The sequence below is a fragment of the Megalops cyprinoides genome, chromosome 4 (assembly GCF_013368585.1).
Source record: "Megalops cyprinoides isolate fMegCyp1 chromosome 4, fMegCyp1.pri, whole genome shotgun sequence".
Lineage (NCBI taxonomy): Eukaryota > Metazoa > Chordata > Actinopteri > Elopiformes > Megalopidae > Megalops > Megalops cyprinoides.
In genome coordinates this window covers 15,127,854-15,150,079 of record NC_050586.1, presented here as the reverse complement: position 1 = coordinate 15,150,079, position 22,226 = coordinate 15,127,854, and the positions used below count along the sequence as shown (strand labels likewise).

Sequence of the window (22,226 nt, the reverse complement as noted above, 5' to 3'; positions counted from 1 at the left end):
TGTGCTGCCCCTGAAAAGTGGAGACCAGGAGCAAGAGTGGTTTAATTTCTAGTAGAACTGGGCCTGTGACCTTCCCTTTCTTAGCTGATTGCTGCAACCACCTCCTAACACTTAATAATTGGTTGGCCTTCTCAAGTGGCCTCTGTGCAGCTACTAGAAGTAGTGGCCATTTTGTGAGCCTGTTCAACGAAAATAAAACGGTGATAAAACAATTCTTGCACTATGCCACTCCAGCAGAATGCATGGCCCATGAAGCATTTTTGTACCATGACTTTCTCAGAGCAATTTCCCTGGCAGCAATTAAGGCATAAAGCTGCTAGGAAGTCTGTCTGTTCAAGAGCTTTTCAAGCAGCCATTTCAGGCAACTAAGCAAACATTACCTCCTGGCTGTGTGTTGGGTGTTACTTCAGTTTCCAGTTTTAAAGTGAAACATGACACCTTTTTGCTGGAAAAAAATGCATCAGCAGGTCTTCCTTTTAATGTAGTTTTATAATCAAAGAGCAGCCATTTTTCAGTTTTGAAGGGCTTATTTAAAATAGTGCTAACAACAGCAAGACTAAGAAAATTTACTTGGAATTCTTAGGAATGCTCTGTTGAAATCTAGTCCTGATTGCACATTGTTTTAACATAACTAATTCTGTTATGTTTTGCTGTCTAGGATCTCAGTTTCTGTTAAAATGCTTTCTGAGAAGAAATTCTATGAGAGATACAGGCACTGTTAAATCAGTCAGGGGGTTATGTTTGATATTTGCCCAAATAAGCCCTTGAAGATATACCTGTTAAGCCATGCTTAATTCCATAAAGCATTAAATAACCATGCCTACACTAACATATAAAAACAAATTAATATTTAGAATACATGGATTAAAAGCAATTGGCTCCATGTGGCCTTTTCGCAGGGAATGCACATGGAATTCCAGAACAGATTAGCACAGCACATCAAAAGACCTTAAGAATGTGCCCTCTCCCTTTGCTCCACGGTGGGAGGTACAGTTACTCAGATAGGACAATGGTTTCTATGCTCATACTTTCATACAGTACATAAAACGTCACATGCCAAAGAGGACACGACTGTAAAAGAATGCAAGTAATGTATCTGATCCGACTGAACTAGAAACTACAGTCACAGCACTTGCAGTGGGTCTTCCCAAGGTTTGCATGTCTTCACAAGGCCAGGGGTTCCACGGAATACACACCAACCCAGGAGAGGGTCTGTCACCTTGAGACCCTCACCCTACAGTACAAAGAAATCAGTGAGGTCTGAAATGCCGTAGTAAAAGTGTCACCGGAGAAAGGACAAAGGTCGATCCCAGTCTGCTTCCAGTTAGGGTCCAGGGACTGCCATTAGCTGTCTTTACAGAGGTTAGCTGTAGGCAGAAATATTAAAATTATCAAAGACAAAAAAGACATCCATACACTGGGGTCACCAAATGGCTATATGGTGGTGCTGGAAAATGAAATTTAAAAAAATTAAAGGGTGTTACAAAATGTAATTTAAAAGGGCTCATTTAAAGTTTCTTCCAAATATCCATTTACACATACCAATAGTTACTTCTGCCTTATTAATGTGGACATGAGGTCAGGTTGCTGAGGAAGAGTTATCTTCAGTTCATGCATTTCAAAAAGTAGCTCCGCATGAAATGCAGGTTATATTACACTGCATAGGTGTTCAACAGCACCACAGAGCAATAGTGAATTAGTGTGACTCACCCAGTATGCTCCGTTTACATAGAGGACAGGTCTGCTGGAGGAGCAGCCAGGGATCGACACAGTCTCTGTGGAACTCATGTAGACAGGGCAAGACTCGCAGACACTGCAAGACACACAAATCCAAGTGTGACTGAACACTCATTGCATGCTTGGTTGAATCACAACCAAGTGCTGACATGGGCTTACAGTTCTTGATTACCAAAATTTCATCCTGGAAAGTCATGGAAAGAGGTCAAATAGTCTTACTTTTTAATTTTCTTAAACTAGCCTTTTATTACTACATCTAGCAGTTAATTTATTACCAGTATGACCAAACCTAACTAGCTAATGGTTTTAACCCTCCTGTTATGTTTGGGGTCAATTTGACCCCATTCAATGTTTAACGTCTCTAAATAAATGCTCAACATCATTTTTTTTGCTTCATATTTAATGACTTTTCCTAATTTAATAGGGACAACTAGGTAAACACAAAATTAACATGATGATATGTTTTTAATGCCCTGTACTCATGTTGTACGCATTGGTGTTGTTTGGGGTCAATTTGACCCCAGGCCGTTTTAGCTGTACAAAACATATAAGAAATATCAACATTTTACACACATTTGTTTTGGTTGTTTTGGGTGATACTGAGGACACTGCAACATGCAATTTTATAATATAATTTTATAATATAAGACTTCCCTCTGTTTTAGGGCCATAACCTAACATAATATTACCTGTAGTAGTGCGAGAACCACTGACAGTTCACATGACATGAGAACTTTGATATTTCCTGCGCTGTGGGGGAGAGGAACTATGGTTCCCACACCTGTGTCTGCGCATGACAGTAGGGGAGGAGCAAACATATAAAAGCTTACACAGCATCCTTCAAAACCATTCCTCTTGGTGCTCTGTGTGCTTGCTCTCTCTGTTGAAAATGAACTCTAAGTAAAGGTTTTCTGCCAATGAGGTTTTGTCACAGCTCTTTGCCAGTGAGAGTGACATAGAGGAGACTGTATATGAGACAGAGGATAACGTTGAGGAGGTCCCTGATTATGAGACATCCTCCTCTGATGAGTATGAGACATCCTCCTCTGATGAGAATGAGACTCTAAGTGTTGATCCTCCTGTTTCTCAACCACCAGAAGGCATGTTACCTTCAAAAAATGGAAAGTTATTATGGTCCCTCTCCCCACTTGAACAACAGGGCAGACTTAGTGCTGCCAATGTTATCAGGATGGTTTCAGGCCCCACCAGATACGCTGTCAGCCATGCCCAAGACATAAAATCAGCATTTGAGCTCTTCATAATCAATTGAAAAGGATATACTTGAGATGAGAAACTGGGAGGGGAGGCATGTGTATGGGGGCAGTTGGAAAGACTTGGATGTGACCCACTTGCAAGCCTATATTGGGTTGCTCATTTTGGCATTTACAAGTCAAAAGGCGAAGCAACAGCAAGCCTTTGGAATGCTGACACTGGAAGGGCAATATCTCCAGCCACTATGTCTCTACAGAAATTTCATCTTTTCTCCTGTGTCATACGCTTTGATGACAGAGAAACAAGGCAGGGCCGACGAGAGCATGACAAACTCGCAGCAATACGGGATGTATGGGACAAGTGGGTTCAGCGATGACCTTTTCTTTACAACCCAGGCCCCCACATGACTGTGGATGAATGTCTGAATGTATTTCGTAATAACCAAAAATCTGTACTTAGAAATAATATAAAGGCCTTAACATACCAAAAAGATCTTTCTCTTCGATTTTAGGTTAATCAGTGAGATTTTATGGTGATTGCCATGTTTTTCCATAGTCGCATAATAGGTATTCTACATGTATAGGGGTGGGGGGTGGGGGGTGAGGGGTTATTTAAAGCCTATTTACATAGTCAACAAAGAAACATAAAGTACCTGACACATAAATTTGGGTAGCAATTTTAATTTCCACCATTTTCTGGAGGTTTAAATTGCTGGGGTCAAATTGACCCCAAACATAACGGATGTTAGTAAATTTGAACATAACAGGAGGGTTAAGATGCATTAGATGCTTTAAGATGGATAGATGCATTATTTTCAAAATATATTGTATCTCAGAAGGGATGTCTCCTGGGCTTATATCTTGAAAGCAATAAGAACACTGCTAAGAATAATCTTTGAAAATTGTGTATTTATCATTAAAACATTATTCTTAAAATGCCCTTAAAAAGCAGCTAATTTAAATAGTAACCCTGGAAAAGATATTTACTTCTTGTACTCAATACTAAATGAATCCCATCAACTGATTTCACACAAGCTTATTTTGAATACCAAGCCATATTCATAAGAGGCAGTAGGTAGGATTAGTAGAGAGGTTTCTGTAGTTATTGGTGTCCCTACCTGATTATTGTAGAACTGCTCCAGGCAAACGGCACAGTTATCCGCCTCCCCTGCCAGTCCTGGGTCACTACATGCCTTGGGTGACTGATACTTTCTGGTTTTCAGGGCAGCCAGTCGTTTCAAGATGTCTTGTTTTGGAAGTAACTGCAAAAATGGTTGGGATATCATTCAGGCTTTATTTCAACCTGTGCCACGCGTTGAAGATTCCCCCCAGCGTACAGAGACCGATATACCTCTATGTCATCATTGAGTTGGCGGTCCCGATATTGCCAGCGTGCTTGAACTATAACTCCAGTGCACAGGATCAAAGCCACCAGAAGCACTGTATTCCACAGCTGCTGGAGGTACTTCTGAAAACACAATGGGCTGTAAGTATTTCCGCGTTTTCATTCAAAAATCTCAAAACGTACAGCTCTGTACAAACAATCTAGAGTAATCCTACTCCTGCAGTCTGCTACCTGACTGAATGGGTTGAAAATGTTCAGGATATATAAAGGGTGATATTTAATAAATGGATCACGATAAGAGCTCAGTGTTTCAGGTTCCTTTGTTGTCCCCACCTGAACCTGGGAGTTAGTCTCTCCGGTGCAGATGACCCCCTGCCACTCCCCATACAGCCCCCCTCTCGACCGTCCGCAGCTGGACCACAGGGTCAGGGTGGCCCCCTACAATGCAAGTTGGCAGCTCAGTTTTAAATCCCAAACAGCAAACCCAGCAAAAGCTAACTGACTGACTGCAGTGTGGGAGTCATCCTAAATGTGCATATTAGAATTACTGTGTAATGAGATACTGGACATATCTCTGCATACCTGATCAGTAAGTAACAAGATTAATACTAATATTACCTACAGCATTAATTAGTATTAAAAGAATCGGAAAGTTTTCAATTTAAGGCGTACCAGATTGTCCTGTAGGATGGTCTTGTATGTGATTCTTGCTGTTGCATGAAGACCCCTGAAAAGGATGAACTCACATGTCACTGTATCTTACACAGGCTTTAGCTCTAGTCCAAAATAGCAATTTTTACATTTCATAATTATCAAAACTGTACATTTGACGAAGGTATATTTGATAAATAAGTTTGATAATTATCAAATAGTTAATTGAGATAATGAGATGAAAAAGTTAATAAGAATAGTCTTGTTAAATGCGGAATTGTGATGAAACAATTGTAACTATGCACAAATCTTACACTATACTTATGAGAGGCAGATTTAATACATTAGTATATTTAAGTGATGAGAAACCTTTGTGCTGAGAAAATTAAGAGTTGTGTTCTGTATCTTTTCCAGCAAATCTCAGTGAGTGCACTGATGTTATGGGGTCATCAGTACTGGATATTGTTATGAAATGAAATGTTTTGACAAATGGGTATGACTTTGTGCATATCCATAAAAATTACTGAGTTTTTGAGAGTAGATTCATGACTCTAATTTACAGAGAGCAATAAGTAAGATAATAAGCACTTTGTTTTGAGTGTTCTAAGACCAATACCTGAGTAATGCTCCGATAAGTTTGGTGACATTTTCTGATGTCTGGATCACTATGACTGGTTTGGAGAGTACTTGGGAGAGGTCCATCTAGAAAGAACAGACACTATTGCACCATCAACTACAGTTTATTTTGCTGTACTAGAACAAGACTAGTAATCCCTTCATATAGCCGGAGGGCATTCAAGGCACCGGTAGCTTCCTCAGAAGGGATGCTGTGTTAAGGGCTTACCTCTCTGACAGTGTTCTGGTTGAGGGCCAGGATAATTAGGGCAGAGGCTCCCAGCACAAGGGCCCGTTTCATCTAGAGTCAACAGACAGGTGATGTTGCATTTAATCCACCCCTACATTTTACCTGCAGTTTCCATATGAATACATACCTATCCTAATGATGCAGCAGTTAATGAAATTGGGTCTTCTTTTTTCTTTACCTTAAGTTGATGTCAAACTCTTTTTGGCTGTGCTTTTTTTTTTTTTTGAGCTGACCTTGTTCACAACTGCAGCTGCAAAGGATTCCTGGTTCCCATTTGGAAGTTCACTCTCCTCCATCTTAACAGGGACCACTCCTATCCATGGCTCATTGTCCTCGGATTTCACCTGGAGGTCAAGTTCGTCATCCTGCACCTTGACGTTTGCAAAGAGCAGACAATACAACATACCTAATTAGTGAAAAATGCTTCCAGACTGTTAGGACAGCAGCCTCTGGATTTCATTTTATTTTAATTACATTGTCAAATTTGTCAGCACAAGGGGATCATTCCAAAGAAAACATATTAGTCTTGTCGATAAAGACCAACTATAAACAAGTCTTTACAGAGGTTACACTGACCTAGCATAAAATACAAAAAACGGACGCACAATCATCTGCAATAGAGAGCTAACTACAACGTTCTTTTAATATGATTAACATGCTAACTAACTTCTTGACGTTGCTAGTCTACACGATATCAAGCAATTTGTGAAGAAATAAGTGAACTTGTGCTGCTGTCAAGAGAACAAAAAGGGGGAGGTACTCACCAATCGCAGGCTGCCTTCGACAGCACCGTGATGAAGTTCATTGTCCTTATCGTCACGGTCTTCTTGAGATTTTGTATCCCAGCTTCCCTCGACAACTTCTCCTTGCAGAACGCTGCTGACGCCCTGTCTCTCCCTCCGGAAAACCTCTATCCGGGCTACCTTTTCACCAGAAACTACCAGGCACGACCAAAACGAAGGGGCCAACAGTACCGACATGACAGAAATATAGCACCACCAGCCGTCAACAGCCATGGCTTAACAATACATAAAATGTTAAATATTAGCAAGTAAATGACATATTAACAGCCCCTCATAATTCCCTAGATCAACCCCCCCAGTAACCAGCCACAGCTACAGAATGTAAACAAGAATACTGCTTCCTGGTCGCACAGGAAAAGGCGTGTTGAAGAATAATGACGGGCCGTTCATCCTAGCTCGCCACCTACCGAGCACTTTTGGCAACCGTAGGAACCAAACCTTAACCGTTGTATAAACTCAGTGCTTATGTTACAATATTTGACAACTCCATGCAGCCCTTAGCCAGCCAGCTGCAACAGACAAAAAAAAAACTATTGTTAAGTTAAGCGCCTCTTCTAATTGCACATTTCAAACGCTATTTTACCAACCTGCCTAGGATTTTATGCCTCTGCAGGACAGACTTACCTGCTGGTATTTTAGGAAGGAGGCCAGAAGATTTAGTAATTGAGTGTACGGATTCGGGTTATATAATATATATAATTTTAAAAAACGTAATAACGAAGGAATTTAGAGCTTGAATGTGCAATAGTCAAATATGATACTTCGACTGTAAAAGTAGTTTGTATTCGAAAACGTGGTCTCCCTAAGGCCACAGGCCAGCCGACGGAAACGTTGTGAACATCCGTAGTTGTGGGATTACAAAATGAAACGCTCACTATTCTTTGAGTACGAGTGATAACATAATACGAACACAGTGGTGTGTGAAGTCATTTAACAAAGTCTGGGTTTTGACGAAAATGTATTAGTTAAGATAAATGAAAGCTGCGTGCGTACGTGCGCAAACGCGATACCGTCGAGTTTGTGGCTGATAAATTAAACTTTGCATCTGAAAACTGGCAGCCCGCTGAGATTCTCTTATGTCTCTTCTCAGATGTTCATCACATATAGGAGATCTGATATTGTCTTTATACAATTGTAAATGCTGCCTTTATTTCAAGACTGGGAGGAAAAGAAATCATTTTTGATATGAAAAGAATAAAAATAAAATTTGACTAATAGAGGGGGTACTTTCACTCTATTATAATATGAATAAAACATATAAGAATGAGAAGAATTCAAATATTTATTAGTAGTAGTACTTACTACTACTTACAAATGCCCGGTGTTTTCACTGCCTCTGAGTTGGCAGAAATGAAAAAAAACAGCGCCCCCACACAGTAAGAGCATGTACACGCACTATACGAGGAGGGAGGAAGAAACGTCTTGAGATAACCCCAAGCACAGGACGTTTTTTAGATTTGACAGCCAGGATGAGCGGACGGGTGGGCGATCTAAGCCCGAAGCAGGCTGAAGCCTTGGCGCAGGTGAATTACTCATCTATATCTGTATTTTCATTTCCAAAGATGCATTTCACGGGACAGAGGCGATGTTTGTCCTCGGTTTTGACACCCTTTAGCATTTTCTCCAGCTTTGCTCCAAGCGGTGCATTACAGTATTATCTGCTGCGTAGGTGAGCGAACATGTTTGTGAAAGAAATTGTGTTCCAATAATGGGAAACGTTAATTGCCGATTGTACCGTTTTTCTTGCGTTATAAGCGGTTCTAAAGCCCACAGAATACATAATACAAGTTTTAGCTGAATTTAGCCATGAACATCGACGGAAATAGCTAACTCTGTAGCGTTATCTAGTTATCAGTTGCTGATATAGCAGTCGATTTTTAAATCTGCCGGTTTTGTGTATAGGCAAGCAGGTGCACAGACTCAGTCTGTGAAACGTTCTGACCTCACATAATGAAATACTGTTTGTTGCGCTTCATGGAGTTAGAACATTAGTAATTACAATTAGATACTAACGTTAGTTGTTGTTAAACGCGAGCCCTGTTTATCATGAAATTCAGTATTCTGTCAAGAACACCACGACGTGGGTTCACCAGGTTTGTCGCCGGCAGTGTAGGTGGTTAGCCAATTAGCTAGGTATGGAAGGTCGGTCCAGTAGTTCAGAGTTACTTGAATAACTCAGCCGACTAATCATAGAAAAAAAGCAGGAAAAGTTTTGCAAAATGTTCTTCACCAATTAACAGATCTTTTCTCATTAGTTCATCGAATCGCCTCCCATGCACCTCCCGATTTTACAAAAATTGTTCTATACATTGTATTTTTGAACACATGAATAAATAAAAGACACACATGAATAGTGTCACGTTGTTTTAATGTAACTTCCCCCTTGTTAGAGCATATTGAGGAACTAGCTTTGCTTTTTGAGTCCTTTAAACTTAGTTTCTGAAGTGAAACTTGGCATCGGAACGCCGGTTATTTCTAACTGTTGTGTAAAATATTTCAGGGAACTGCCTACTGTGTGCTGAGATCCTCTGTGTGACATGTTATTTTAGTATCATACTGTCCCGCACTGCAGAGGCCTTAATATGCTGTGTCTGTACACTCTGTCTGCTGGAGCATCATGTCCTCTGTGTTTCTGTTGGCCAGTTTCGAGAGAGAGTTCAGGATATCCTTCCCCAGCTCCCTTACCAGAGTGACCACTTCCTGCTTCGTTGGCTCAGAGGTGAGACAGTCAGGACGAGTCCTCTCTAGGACTGACAAGAAAATGCGTCCATGTGTGTGGACAAACAGAAACACAAATTTTGTTCATTCAAATCCACATGGATGGACAGATATGCAAACATGGTCAGACAGCGCCCTGATTGTTACCTTGCCTGGTACATAATCCATGCTGTATACACATTATGTCTAATATGCCACACCATGGCTGCCCTAGGGGGGGTTGCTCAGCAATCAAGGGTAATACAGTTCAGCAGTTTTATATACTGCTTTAAAAAGTCCTAAGTACAATGACTTCTTTCAGTCAGAAAGAGTAGTTGTCACTTGGAGTTGACCGCCCAGGTATCGACCCCCAACCCTGCTCTCTGCATCCAGAATTTCAAATGCAAAGTAAGAGGAAAGCAACATAGTGGAGTCCTTGTTTCGGACTGACGTAGGGGCAAGCTGTGGGAATCAGCATAATTCCTTGAGTAATCTCATTAAATGTGTAAAACAATAGTCAATGCCTCAGTAAGGTCAATTGTAAAAACTCTGGAGGTCTACCATGCAGCAAGCTGCTAGTAAGGTTTCACAACTGCTTTGCATCCTTTGTCATACTTTGCTAATGCTTTCCAGCACCAGGTGCTTTGCTCTGGGTTGTTTTTTTCCCACTACTCCTGTTTGCCTTAGGCAGAGCTGATGGATGTTGCTTTGTTCAACTTGTGAATGGTTGGAAATAAATTTTGCACACAGAGTGATGAAAATTAGTTTTTGCAGTGCTCAGTTGCTGGGAAAACAAGGCAAAGAGCATATTTTTCAATTCAAGATCTATCTGTGGTCACAGTGAATGGATTACGCATTGCTTTCATAAGAATCAGTATGACTGTTCTCCATTGGACAATGAACATTTGTTTTGCAAATCCTATGTTCCAGATTCCCTAAAATCCATAATGTTGTGGTGCATGCCCCTTTTTGGTCATTAAAATGTTTATTTCCCAGAAAGGAATTCTTACAGAGCTAAAAGAAATGTACATCATGGGAAAAGAATTAAATTGTGTGCATCTGCTGCATAAAGCCTCCAGTAATATGGAAATAGTCCATTATAAATATTGCAATACATTAAGCCTTATCCTTTAAGTGATAGCCTTTATTTACATTATATTTCTTGAGATTTTAATAAGATAATCTGTGGTTCACAAAGATCCTCCTACAATCAAGAACAAACTGAGCAATAAAAATTCAAAGATGTTACACTTGGGTGTCTGTTCTTCTCTCAGTGATATGTGGTTATGTAGACTTTGTCCCATATTACAGGTGGGCTGGGTTCATGTAGAGCTGATTGCCCTGTTCTTTTTGATAAGGTTATCAAAGGTAAACAAGAAACAACGAAACAAGGGGCAGTGGGGTACAGTGGGGATCAAAAACAGTTGTTGGACCAGTCCACTGCCCTCACTAGACTCATACACACCAACAGCAACTGTTGAGTGGAGGTCTGTCAGTGCCTGGGAGACTCCTATTGCGTACTCTGGGACCTCCAGTCCTTACTGGAAGATACATCTTCTTTGAAAAACATGATTATGGTTGAAGTTTCAGATTTGTGCCCTGCTGTATTTAAAACAATCTGGTCTAATCCCGAATATGTTTAGTCTGGGTAGAACAGATCTGGATGGTTTGTAGTTTGTCTAGTGGTTTGGTAGGCTTCAGGCAGTTAGTCCTCAATGGGTTGAGTGGCCTTTTGTTTGCCAGTGACCATGACAATCCACAGATTACGTCACTGTTGTCTGTAGCTGCGAGGAGAGCTTCCTCTGCATTTGGTTTCATGTAGAAGGGAGACCTTGCCTGTGCGACATTGTAGCCAGTGTCTGTGACCGCTATTCAGCTGTCAGGTAATCACCTTTACTGAGTATTAGATGCTTAGTCTCCACATTATACCCTGTGGAGGGGGGGGTGGCAGGCAGTTCTTGTTGCAGATATCATCATCCGATAACATAACAGCAAATTTATAGAGGACCTATAGAAAGAAATATCTCTTTCATACTTGCAAACTGAGCACTGAGTGATAAACTATGAAACAGCAGCCAGGCGTGGGTGTGAAAGCAAAAGTTATCAGTGTATGGCTTTTTCCAGTTTCTTCGGGTTTCTTTCAAGGAAGCTGGAATTGAGGTTATCTACTGTCAGTCATGCTAGAATCGCAAAAGATATGTCAGGAGTATGCTTGTTGGCAATGCCACCTGCCAGCGATTAGCCTGCTTCTGTCACTGGATGTGCACGCTCTCATTGTGGAATACTGTACAAAATGAATGTTAAGCACGATAGTATCATGGCTGCATGTTTCTGTAAACCTCAGATTGAACTGTCCTTTTTTCTCAAATTATACCTTTTGCAATTATTATGATTAATAAATACCTGTAATGTCAGTTAGTGTGCTGGATAAGCCGTACTTTAAGTAGTGAGTTAGCTAAAGCTATAACTGTCTATATGCATCATGTTTCTGTAGCTAGCTAACCAGCCCTCTCTCATTTCGCTTTGTTTATTCAGTTCAAGGGTTACTGTTAAAGAGAGTCACCTTTCAGATATATTTTAGCTTATATTTTCAGGCCTAGCTAGCTAACACAACTATTTATGATTCATGAGGCAGAGAAGAGAATCTTAAACATTGCCTTAAACCAATGATAAATTTAACACTATTTGTTTAATTGTAACATTAACTGTTCTTTGGAGGGCTGGATATATTGGGTAAGGGTGGTTTTCAGAAGCAGCTGAGAAGCTGCATAAATCAGCACGTCTTTACAAGCACATTTGTCATTGTTTATCCATCCTGGAGCCATTACTGATTAGCACTGGAAAATTCATGAATTTTCCACTTGGATTCCTTGAATGTAGGCCCAGTCTGTTGTTTCTGAAAAAGGATGAGTTTCATCCCCCTCAAAGCCAGAAGACTGTTTATTAGATGGTCATGAGGATGAGGTTAGTTTGACTCCATATCCAGACCATGACTTGTTGTTGAGTGTATAAAACAGCAGGCTGTCCCCTTATTATGGCTCCTCCGAAATGCCATGTTGCCATGTTGTCCTGTGTTTACATCCTGCCATGTTGTCCTGTGCTTACATCCTGTCTGCTCCTCTCAGCTTTAATGGGTCTGTGTTAATTTATTTTTCCTGTCTGTTTACAGCAAGAAACTTCAATGTGCAGAAAGCAGAAGCAATGCTACGCAAGGTACTATATTTCCTCCTTTTTAAATGTCTCCAAATGTGATTGATCTTGGATTGGTAATGCTTTTAAATAAGCTGGTGTAAGACAGTAAAATCAAACCCCCTTAATTACCGATGTACTGAATGCAGTCTCCCATCAAATCCAGTGTACCATTGCACAATTCTACATGTGTATCAAGGAAGCTGGAATGTTAATTTCTATTTTTACACCAACTGTTAGAAAAGGGTCAGTTAGATATAAAAATGCAGCTGAGATAATCATGATTAATCCCCCATTCTTCTTTGATGGATTATCAGAATAGTGCAGAAGATCAAACCTGGTGATGTGGGGCTATAGTTACATCTGTATAAAGGTTATGGGAGAAGTCATGCTTTGTATTTGCACATGAAGGGGGCTGACTATATTACAAGATTGTTTAAAGCCTATTACAATAAAAATTTTATGAGACACAGTTTCACAGACAAATGAATATGTGTCTGCTGTCCCAACAGCTCCAACATTGCCACATGTTTCCCCATCATTTTTTTAGACACAGCAGGGAGCATTTGGGAAAGTCAAATACCCCCCCCCCCCCCCTCACACACTGCTTGTGCTCAGTCCATTATCCCCCCACTGCTGATTGGACAGGTATTAACTCCTCAGGGTGCCTAAGCCTCCTGATCTTCTTTACCCCTGCCACGCAGTGTTCCCCGCGACCCATGGGAACAAGAGAGAGACTCTTAATCACAAGACGGGACTTGTGTCGGTGACTCATGCTGCATGTGTAAGCACATGTCGTCTACGTCCTGAATGTTTCTAAAGCCTGCGAGCGGCGATGTAACAGAGAACAGCTTCCGTGCTTTCCCGTTATCACCTTGGGATCCTGGCTCTTGCCAGTAAATCACCGGGCCTCCTCATAATCAGGCAAATTGCCCTCATAAGAAAACAATTGTACAAGTGTCCACCAGTTCATCTTTCGGGCTGTTTCCTAGGAAATGACAAAGTAATTGGCTGAATTGCATGTGCAAGTGGAAGCCACATAATTAGGGAACAGAAATAGACTTGGTTTGTAAATAAATAAAGACTCCGCATTCTGCAAAACAAGGTGTGGTTTGTGCTGTGACACAGCTTGTGTTTTGGCAGACTTTTCTGACAGTAGTTTTTGTGTATTCTTCATTTTAATTTCAGCATCTGGAGTTCCGGAAACACATGAAAGCCGACACAATAACCACTGACTGGAAGCCACCAGAGGTGTAGTTGTTTGTGTGCTTTCGTTTATATGCATAATTCTTTTTGAATTGTTTGTTTATGAGGAAAAAATACAGTGCTCTAATTGCCCTAGTTGTTAGATTACTTCCGGGAAATCTTGTTATGTCACTGGCCGGGTGGCTTTTTGTCACTGTGCTTCCTGTTCAGGCGATTGAAAAGTACCTCTCTGGGGGCATGTGTGGTTACGACCGAGAGGGAAGCCCCATTTGGTACGATGTCATTGGCCCGGTAGACCCCAAGGGACTCCTCCTGTCCGCTTCAAAGCAGGACTTTATAAAGTCTAAGGTTCGAGACTGCGAGATGCTGCAGAAGGAGTGTGATCTTCAGTCAGAGAAGGTATGCCTCGGCGCACAGTTATCTAGGGACAATGCCAATAATAACCTGCAGACAGCACCAAGGTGTGACTTGAATCTTTCTCATCTGGACCTAATCAAACCTGTATTTCTTGAAGCGGTTCTTAATGAGACATCACCTCCCTCCCCTGGCGCCTCACTAATGCCTTGCTCCCATCCCTGTTTTTCCCACAGCTGGGGAAGAATGTGGAGTCCATCACTATGATCTATGACTGTGAGGGCCTGAGCCTGAAGCACTTGTGGAAGCCTGCCATTGAGACTTACGGAGAGGTACTGATACTGTGTGCTAGATCCCAGTGTGGCTACTCATGGAAATAAGCAAAGGGTTTCAGCTTTATATGATTTTCGTATCTATTTATGCAGTTGTGTCTTAATTAAGGGGTTTCTAACTCATAACTCAGTACTTTAGGAATTGCATTTGACATCATTGGTGTCACCATTTCAGTTCAAGTTTAAAAATATTTGTAGGGACTTTTTGTTTAGTTCAGACGAAAGATGTGTTAGTAAAAACCACTCGGATTCTCTTCACTGTTTTCCTGTAGGTTCTTACAATGTTCGAGGATAACTATCCTGAGGGACTGAAGAGGCTGTTTGTCATTAAAGGCAAGTGTCTCCTGCCTGTGTCCAAAAGAGAAACATTATGCCATACCAGTGTGCAAGCCATACTGTGCCGTGATCAACTGACTTTGTGACTGTAACACTATGTTGGATAAGGACCTGCAAAGGGCAGTCGGTGTCGTGCTTTTATGGGGTGTGGTTTCACAGCACAGATTTTGTCCTCACAGTTTTCTCTCGCTCCCCTGCAGCCCCCAAACTCTTCCCTGTGGCCTACAACCTCGTCAAGCACTTCCTGAGTGAGGACACCCGCCGCAAGATCGTCGTCCTGGGAGGTAAGAGGGCTGCATCTGGCCTCACGGCCATGTACGTGTGACTCACACCAGTTGCGGAGGGGCGGCATGTTCTCACCCCTGCTGTCTGCCTCTCCACAGCCAACTGGCAGGAGGTTTTGAGGAAGTACATCGACCCTGAGCAGCTGCCGGCTGTCTATGGGGGCACCCTCACAGACCCAGATGGAGACCCGCGCTGCAGGACTAGGGTGAGTCCAGGAGGGGGGTGGAGTCGGATCGGCAGGTAGAGCCAGAGGCGTGGATGAGAGCAGCAAAGTCTGTAGGCGTCGCTGTTGCTCTTAAGCACATTAGTTTTTTTGCGCTTTTTAATGCGTGGCCTACTGGGTACATGCTGTGCAATGGCAGTCATAAGAGCCCTCCAGAGCTGCACGTAACAGCTGCAAAGGGGATGTATTTTTGCTTCGTGCTGGCTAGTGCGATGAGATTAAGCCTGTGGTGCGTTCGCATCCTGTGTGCTGCACTATCTCTAACGGCAGCACCAGTAAGGTCCGCTTTGCTTTTCTGCATCACCGAGACCCCCAGATTATGCTTTCTGTGGCAGCTGTGGTCAGTGCTGTTTCCATGACTGAAGCAGATGAAGGGTGTGCCTTACTCAGCCTTATTTGTTTTAGGTTATAATGTGAGTTTGTCTTGTTATGCGGAGTGATTTACAATGGAGCAGGAATTTAAGTCTGCCTGGGTTGGTACAGAAAAGGTGCAGTTATATACAGTGAAAATCTGAGTCTGTGCCTTCCAGCGTGGGCACTCATAGTTTCACTTCACGCCAACATGTCACAGATTCTTATAAACCCTCATATACGACAGTAGACTTTGTACTCCTTCAGTGTATGTACTGGTTGTTCTGATTTGTAAGTGGGTTCGGAGTTCTGTCTGTGGTTCCCTTGAGTAGAACTGTGTGCTGTCTTCAGTGTCCTGGATTTCACCTTCCCATGCTGCCACGTCTAAAGGTCAAAGGTCCTCTACACCTCTCTCCTTCCTGTCTGTGTCCCCTTCCTGCAGTCATGGCTCCATGCTGAAGTAGTGGACATAGATAAATTGTACCTCCAAGCACTGACCCTGGATCACTCCAATCTTTTAGCTCACAATAGCTGGTGTCAGGATTTGGGTTGGAAAATATGATCCTGGTTCGGTTTTTTGGGGGAAAGGTGCACCTGTGTGTAGTAGCGCTCAGTAGACCATATGCAGATAAAGGACAAGATGCAATGCAAGTGAATATTAGCTTCGTTTTTTTACTGAGTGGCTAGAAACATTTGCTGGAGTTCTAGAAAGACTTGGGGGATTCTCAAAATGCATTGTACCTTACAGCATCAGCAAGCTCCTCCGCCTTTTCATTTTAACAGTGGAAATGACTTCTCTACTTAATTCTGTGACTTGTAGTGTATGTGACCTTCTCTGTACAAAAACAGTATTTACAATTATCATTTAACAGGATCTACAGTGAATAAGAAGGGCATTTAAAAATGAATCTCAAGGAAAGTTTTTAGTCAGATGTGACACTTGCATTCAGTGCTTATTTTTTTCAGTTATTCAGTTTTTCAGTATGTATTTTGAACAATTATAATGAAACCGAAGCAACTTTAATTACTTTTAATTCAGTTTTGACTTCAGGTTTTTTTTTTTTTTTTGTTTTTTTGTTTTGGTTTTTTTATTTCACTAGGCCCCGATTTGTTCTTTCTTGCCATTTTCTTTGTTTAAATAGGGGAGGGGTTTCATTTTACCCCCTCCTCTAATTGAACAATGGCAGACCTCGTGTCAGGCTAAATAAGGCACATAAAGCAAAAATTTTAAAAAGAAACAACTTTTTTCACATCAGAAATTTGCATTTGCAGATGGAGAGAAAAACATCTTCAGTAGTGCAAAATCTTTATCTGGGCATATTCTACAGTTATGCCCAGATAAAGGAACATCGAGGAACATCGATTGCTTGTGTTCTGTTTTTACCTCTCGTAATTGTTTAATACACTGCAGTTGTGATATATGCTTGAATGAGACAAAACAAAAAAATGAAATATCTTCTACAACTAGCTTTCTCTGTCACTGTGACTTGAATTGAATGGTTTTTTTCCCCTTTGAGTGTTTTCTTTCTTTTTTTCCTTGCAACTTGAAGTCAGGGGCAACCTCAAATCAATTAAATGCCATACATGTATAGACTTGAATCAGAATGTGAAAAGAGATTCTGTATCATTCCGTTCTAACTTGCAGCTGAAGGGAAAGTTGTTGGTGCTGTGGAGTGCAAAGCATGGTTGATCTCCCCTACTGTTACTGCCTCAGTAGATGGTACTGTTAAGTGACTCCAAACCTGGTATTTCTGCCCATAGATACATAGGTAGAGGCATCCCACATGGAGCGGAGAAGTATTCTTTTTCGTCCTTTGAGACAAAGGAAACCTCATTGGACCTTCCCGATGGGAAGCACATCTCCTGGTGGACTAAACAAAGGACTGTGTTTTCATATTTCAATCCAGTTACTCAGACTTCCTTGCTTGATTTGCCTCTACAGTGGCAAAGTCGTACTTTTAGAAGTAGAAGTAGAATTAGAATTATAGAATTTTGCTCTGACAGGGAACATAATTTCTTAAGATGCACTGCCTCTACACTTGTGTCTCACTTGACACAGGCCTTCATTGTCTCTGAATATACAGACTGTACCTTTTTTGGCTCACGAAAAACTTGTAGCAATGTTACTGCTTGCTGTGCAAAAATGTATCCGTTCAATTGTTTCTTGAATTAGATTAGATAATGTACAAAGGTAAGAATTAGGCAGTAACAGATCTGTGTGTTGCTAGTTCCGTCCTAGAATGTCAGCTAGAATGCTGTTCATCCGCGTCACGCACAAAGTCAAGGTCAAACTGAACACACCGAAGTGGCTGCTCAGCTTCAAATGATAACTGTGATTTTAGGATCATAACATAGCAGCCTGGCTTTCAGAGTATCATGATATCATGCAAAAATCTTAATAAAACCATGACCATGCCCACCATTATATCTTATCTACATCCCATTCTATTTTGTACTGTACCTATTCTAACATTGCCCCCTCTCACATGTGGTTCCTCTGTTACTTCCATGCTGTGTGTTTCTTTCAGTGGTACAGAAAGAGCAAAGGCATAGGATGTGGTTCGGAAGAGTAGTGGTGTGTGTAGATGCATATCAGAAAGAAAGCAATAGTATTTCTTCCCAAGGAAGAGAATTGAGAGCAGGACAGGTCATTTCATAGTGGTATGTGGGGGGCTGAACACAAGCATCCCAGACATCTCAAGGTCACATGTGAGATCCTCACTGGTTGAGACTAAACATCACGCTCCCACTCTAGGGAGAAGAGTCTTGTCCCTTGGCCTCTGCTGTTGGGCTTGTGATTAACAGCGTCTGTTAATGTTTTGGGTTAATGGCCTTGCTGTCAGTCTTTTCCTGGAGGTTGCAGTACTTTGTGTGGTTGGTCCCAGCTGGTTTGCAAATAAACAGAAGTGCAGATTCAACAGGCCAAATGTGTGGACTCTTATTTTAAGATGCATAGAATGGAGGGTCTTCAAGCAATAAGTGAGTCACAAAAACTTGCAGCAGTTTTCTGATACGCTGGCTTCCTTGCTTGTGAACATCATCTGAAAATAGCTCCAAATTGCAATCATTTCAGAAAGGCATTCAGTGAAATGAATAGCACTTTGATATTGGCCTCAGTATCAATGTCTCTTAGTTCCGTCTCTTTGGGCACAGCCTTCCTCAGGAGCTTGCATTTTCTGTCTGTAAAAGTTTTTCCCCATCTTCTTATGTATGCTATTAAATGCACGGGGCAGAGGTTTGACGCCTTGGTTTGGAGGCAGGAAACCTCAGGCTGATATCTGAACTTGCACAAACCGTTACAAGGCTTACAGTTGCCATGGTACCGGACCAGCCAGCATGCAACCACTGTCCAAATTCAAAAGGGAAAGGAGTGGGCTTATGTTTCAATAGGGGGCCCTGCTTTGCCCCTCTCCATTCAAGCATACAATCAGCTTTGTGCATGTGCATGGGTGTGTGTGCGCACGCATGGCCATGTCTTAACTGTATTTAATTGTGTTTAATTCTCAGTAGTGGAAGTTTGCAATGTTTTTTCAACTTTTGAGTCACATGATATAATATCACAAGGGTCTGTGTGCATACAGTAAGATACCTCATGTATTTTACATCCATGTCATGTAGCAGATGATCCATTATCATAACTGTTTAACTATTATATTTAACACAAAGCCTAACAAAAAACTGCAAGCATTTACAGCTGTTTCCCTCAGAGGTGGCTCCACCCACGACAGGCCACAGTTAGCTGCTGATAAGATAATCACAGTGTCTGATGCCTGGAGGCATGAAAGCACCAGTTTAGATAGCTCTGAGTTTGAATTCAGGTCAATATGTTTGTCATTAGAAGCGCCTTACACAGGAACTAGAGAAGTGCTTAAATTTGCCAGGCTTCAAAAATGTCACAGTGCAGCCTGCTGTCAGATGTGAGTCTTCTTTCCTTTTCCTTCTCATTAAACTCATTATTTTACACGAGGTCCGCTGTGCCGTGGTGTGACTCTTTGTTTTGGTACTAGATAAAATATGGAGGCGTGGTCCCCAGGTCCTACTATGTGCGGGAGTCCATCAAAGTGCACTACGAGCAGTGCATCTTCATCAGCCGCGGATCCTCACACCAGCTCGAGTACGAGATTCTCTTCCCCGGCTGCGTGCTACGGTGAGTGGCTTTCTGGGTAATCTCTCTCCGCCAGAGACTCCTCTGTACAAAGCAGTGGAGTAAAGCTCACTTTGCACAATTTCTGTGGTCCTCCTCTTCCCAGGTGGTACTTTGCAAGCGACGGAGCTGACATCGGCTTTGGGGTTTTCATGAAGACCAAGATGGGCGAGAGGAAGAAAGCTGGTGAAATGCGGGAGGTGTTGCCCAGCGAGCGCTACAATGCCCATCTGGTGCCTGAAGAAGGCTCCCTCACCTGCGCAGACCCGGGTGTCTGTGAGTAAAGGGGTCGTGATGGAGGGTTGAGGTAGAGCTGGGGAGCACTGTAAATTCCCTGTAGTCACAGCTTGAAAGAATAAGTCATAGTTGGGAGCTTGACAACAGTGTGCAGGTAGCTATGGGGCTTGTTTAGTTAAGATGCTCGTTTAGTTAAGATGCAGCTTGTTTAGTTAAGATGCTCAGTCAGGACGGATATGTAGGTAGCGTCTCCTCGTCTTGCCGCTCTCACACACTCTGCAACTTTTCAGGCACCTGTGAGTTACTCAGAGATGTCAGGGAGATGTGCCTATCCTCCATTTGGCATCTCCTGTTTTTTCTGTGGGACCTGTAGCGTGACAAATAGCCTTTTATCAGAGGACTACGCTATTCCTTCAAGACTATTAACTTTCTCACTTGAATGAGAGGAATCTTTCTATGCGTTAATGTTGATGAGTATGTTCGTTAAGTGAAACAAAACAAGCACAAACGAGGCTCGGAAATAAATGGCGCTGTTTGTTACTCTCCAGACGTGCTGCGATTCGACAACACCTACAGCATCCTGCATTCTAAGAGGATCAGCCTCACTGTGGAGGTGCTGCTGCCTGACAGTCAGTTACAGTCTCTGAAGGACAAAGGCAGGGATGCGCCGGAGGCGGAGCTGGGCGCGCATGGCCAATAGCAGGAGGAGGACGATGGTATGAGATGCTGCTGCTCAGCCTCTTGGTTAATTTGTGCTGCCTCCCTGCTGTGTGAGGGCGAATCACACACAGAGACCTCTCAGTCCCAATGGCAGGTTCCCAAGAGGCTGCTTGTCTACACAGAGCTACTTTATTTTAAAATGAACCTTTTCAAATGCTGCTCACGGACAACAGAAGAGTAACCAGATAGAAGCCTACAGTGCGCAGGGCACAGACTATTGAGTACTGTATCAGCTAGTTTACTTGAAAGTTTGTTGATGCAAACAAAATTTTTGAATCAAGCATTCATATTAGAATATGCTTTTGCAAATGCATATTTATTTTAATGATTTAACAAATGATCAGTCTTATTAGTGATCTATTTATTTTGTAGTGTCCACCTGCAGTGATACAGATGTAAGCACATTGGCCATGTGACCTCTGACATTAATAATTCTTTATTTGATACTCTTCGTTTTAGTGTGCATGTTCCACTCTGTCATTCTATCACTCCACAGTGTCAGACATTCAAAATGGGCATTTCCATACATTAAATTAGGATTTTCCATACATTCACTGTCTACACATAAGTGCTTGTCATTAAAGTCTGTCCAGTTATTTAACTATCCATACCTGTTTATAATGTGCTGGATTCATTGTGAAGAGTATCATACTGATAATTCCATACAACCATTATTGTTCTAATGAAAATCATTCTGAAATGTCTTTCTGTGATAATATTACTTTAAAATGAGCAGTGGAATCATACATTATTAAAAATCAATGTTTGTTGGAATCAGTGTAACACAATGACATGCCATGCCCAGTGTAACTGTTGAAATGTAACTGCTGTGTGTACGATGTTCTTCATGTGGGTTGTAGCACATCCAAAAACTGATTTATTACATGAATGTGTCAGTATTATCATGTTATGTGCCTTGGTAATTTTGTCTTAAACTTGAATTGTTTGGTGAATGTATATTTAACTGCCCTGTAGGAATGTAAAATTGTATTTAGAATCAGTGGGGCCCTGATTATGGGCATAAACAGTTTACATAATGTCAGGGTCATGTCTTCAACAGAAACAAATTTTTTTGTTTTAATATGGAAAATTTTATACTTCGCATACATGTGAAGAGGCAAACTGGTGTCTGTATTTTGATTTTTTTTTTTATAAATGTAAATGAAATGAAAACTTCTTTGTTACTTTGATTTTATGAATTTTAAAAATAATTCTTTATAAATAATTATCGACTGTGTATGTCTAAGGCCCAACAAAATTGCTGTTGCCAGAACATGGGCACAATCAAGGTTATCCAAGCCATGGATTTAAGAAAAATCCACACAGTGATTAAAACTTGCCAGGGGGAAACTTCCCTACCACCTGTCTCAAGACTGAGGAAATAACTGGTGGAAAGAAAAGGAGTAAAAGGTAAAATTGAGTTCACCATAAAACATGTCAGTGTTTCACCTGAAGTTTTTCTTTACCAGATTTTATGTGTACTTCTAATTTGTGAGCTTAACATTGCATCATTAAACCAATACTTGAATATATCAATAAG

The 22,226-nt window shown here is 41.5% G+C and overlaps 2 protein-coding genes across 3 annotated transcripts; one reads left to right on the top strand and one right to left on the bottom strand.

Moving 5' to 3' along the window:
• On the bottom strand, positions 1-6,919 carry rnf215 (ring finger protein 215). The gene is made up of 10 exons (XM_036527103.1): positions 6,574-6,919; positions 6,043-6,180; positions 5,789-5,860; positions 5,561-5,646; positions 4,966-5,020; positions 4,627-4,731; positions 4,300-4,416; positions 4,067-4,210; positions 1,711-1,813; positions 1-1,367 (listed from the first exon to the last, which is right to left on the bottom strand). The coding sequence occupies exons 1-10, from the start codon at positions 6,823-6,825 to the stop codon at positions 1,345-1,347; spliced, it is 1,095 nt and encodes a 364-aa protein (XP_036382996.1). The 5' UTR covers positions 6,826-6,919; the 3' UTR covers positions 1-1,344.
• Positions 6,920-8,026: 1,107 nt separating this feature from the next.
• On the top strand, positions 8,027-22,226 carry LOC118776956 (SEC14-like protein 2). Of its 2 annotated transcripts, XM_036527613.1 has the most exons (12): positions 8,027-8,135; positions 9,256-9,331; positions 12,479-12,522; positions 13,687-13,749; positions 13,915-14,103; positions 14,295-14,390; positions 14,663-14,723; positions 14,927-15,010; positions 15,110-15,216; positions 19,593-19,732; positions 19,836-20,005; positions 20,515-22,226. In XM_036527613.1, exons 1-12 carry the CDS (start codon positions 8,082-8,084, stop codon positions 20,664-20,666), a joined length of 1,236 nt encoding a protein of 411 aa, XP_036383506.1. In that variant the 5' UTR covers positions 8,027-8,081; the 3' UTR covers positions 20,667-22,226. The 2 variants fall into 2 exon arrangements, with proteins under 2 accessions (XP_036383506.1, XP_036383507.1); XM_036527614.1 differs by lacking the exon at positions 9,256-9,331 and having other exon boundaries at positions 8,071-8,135.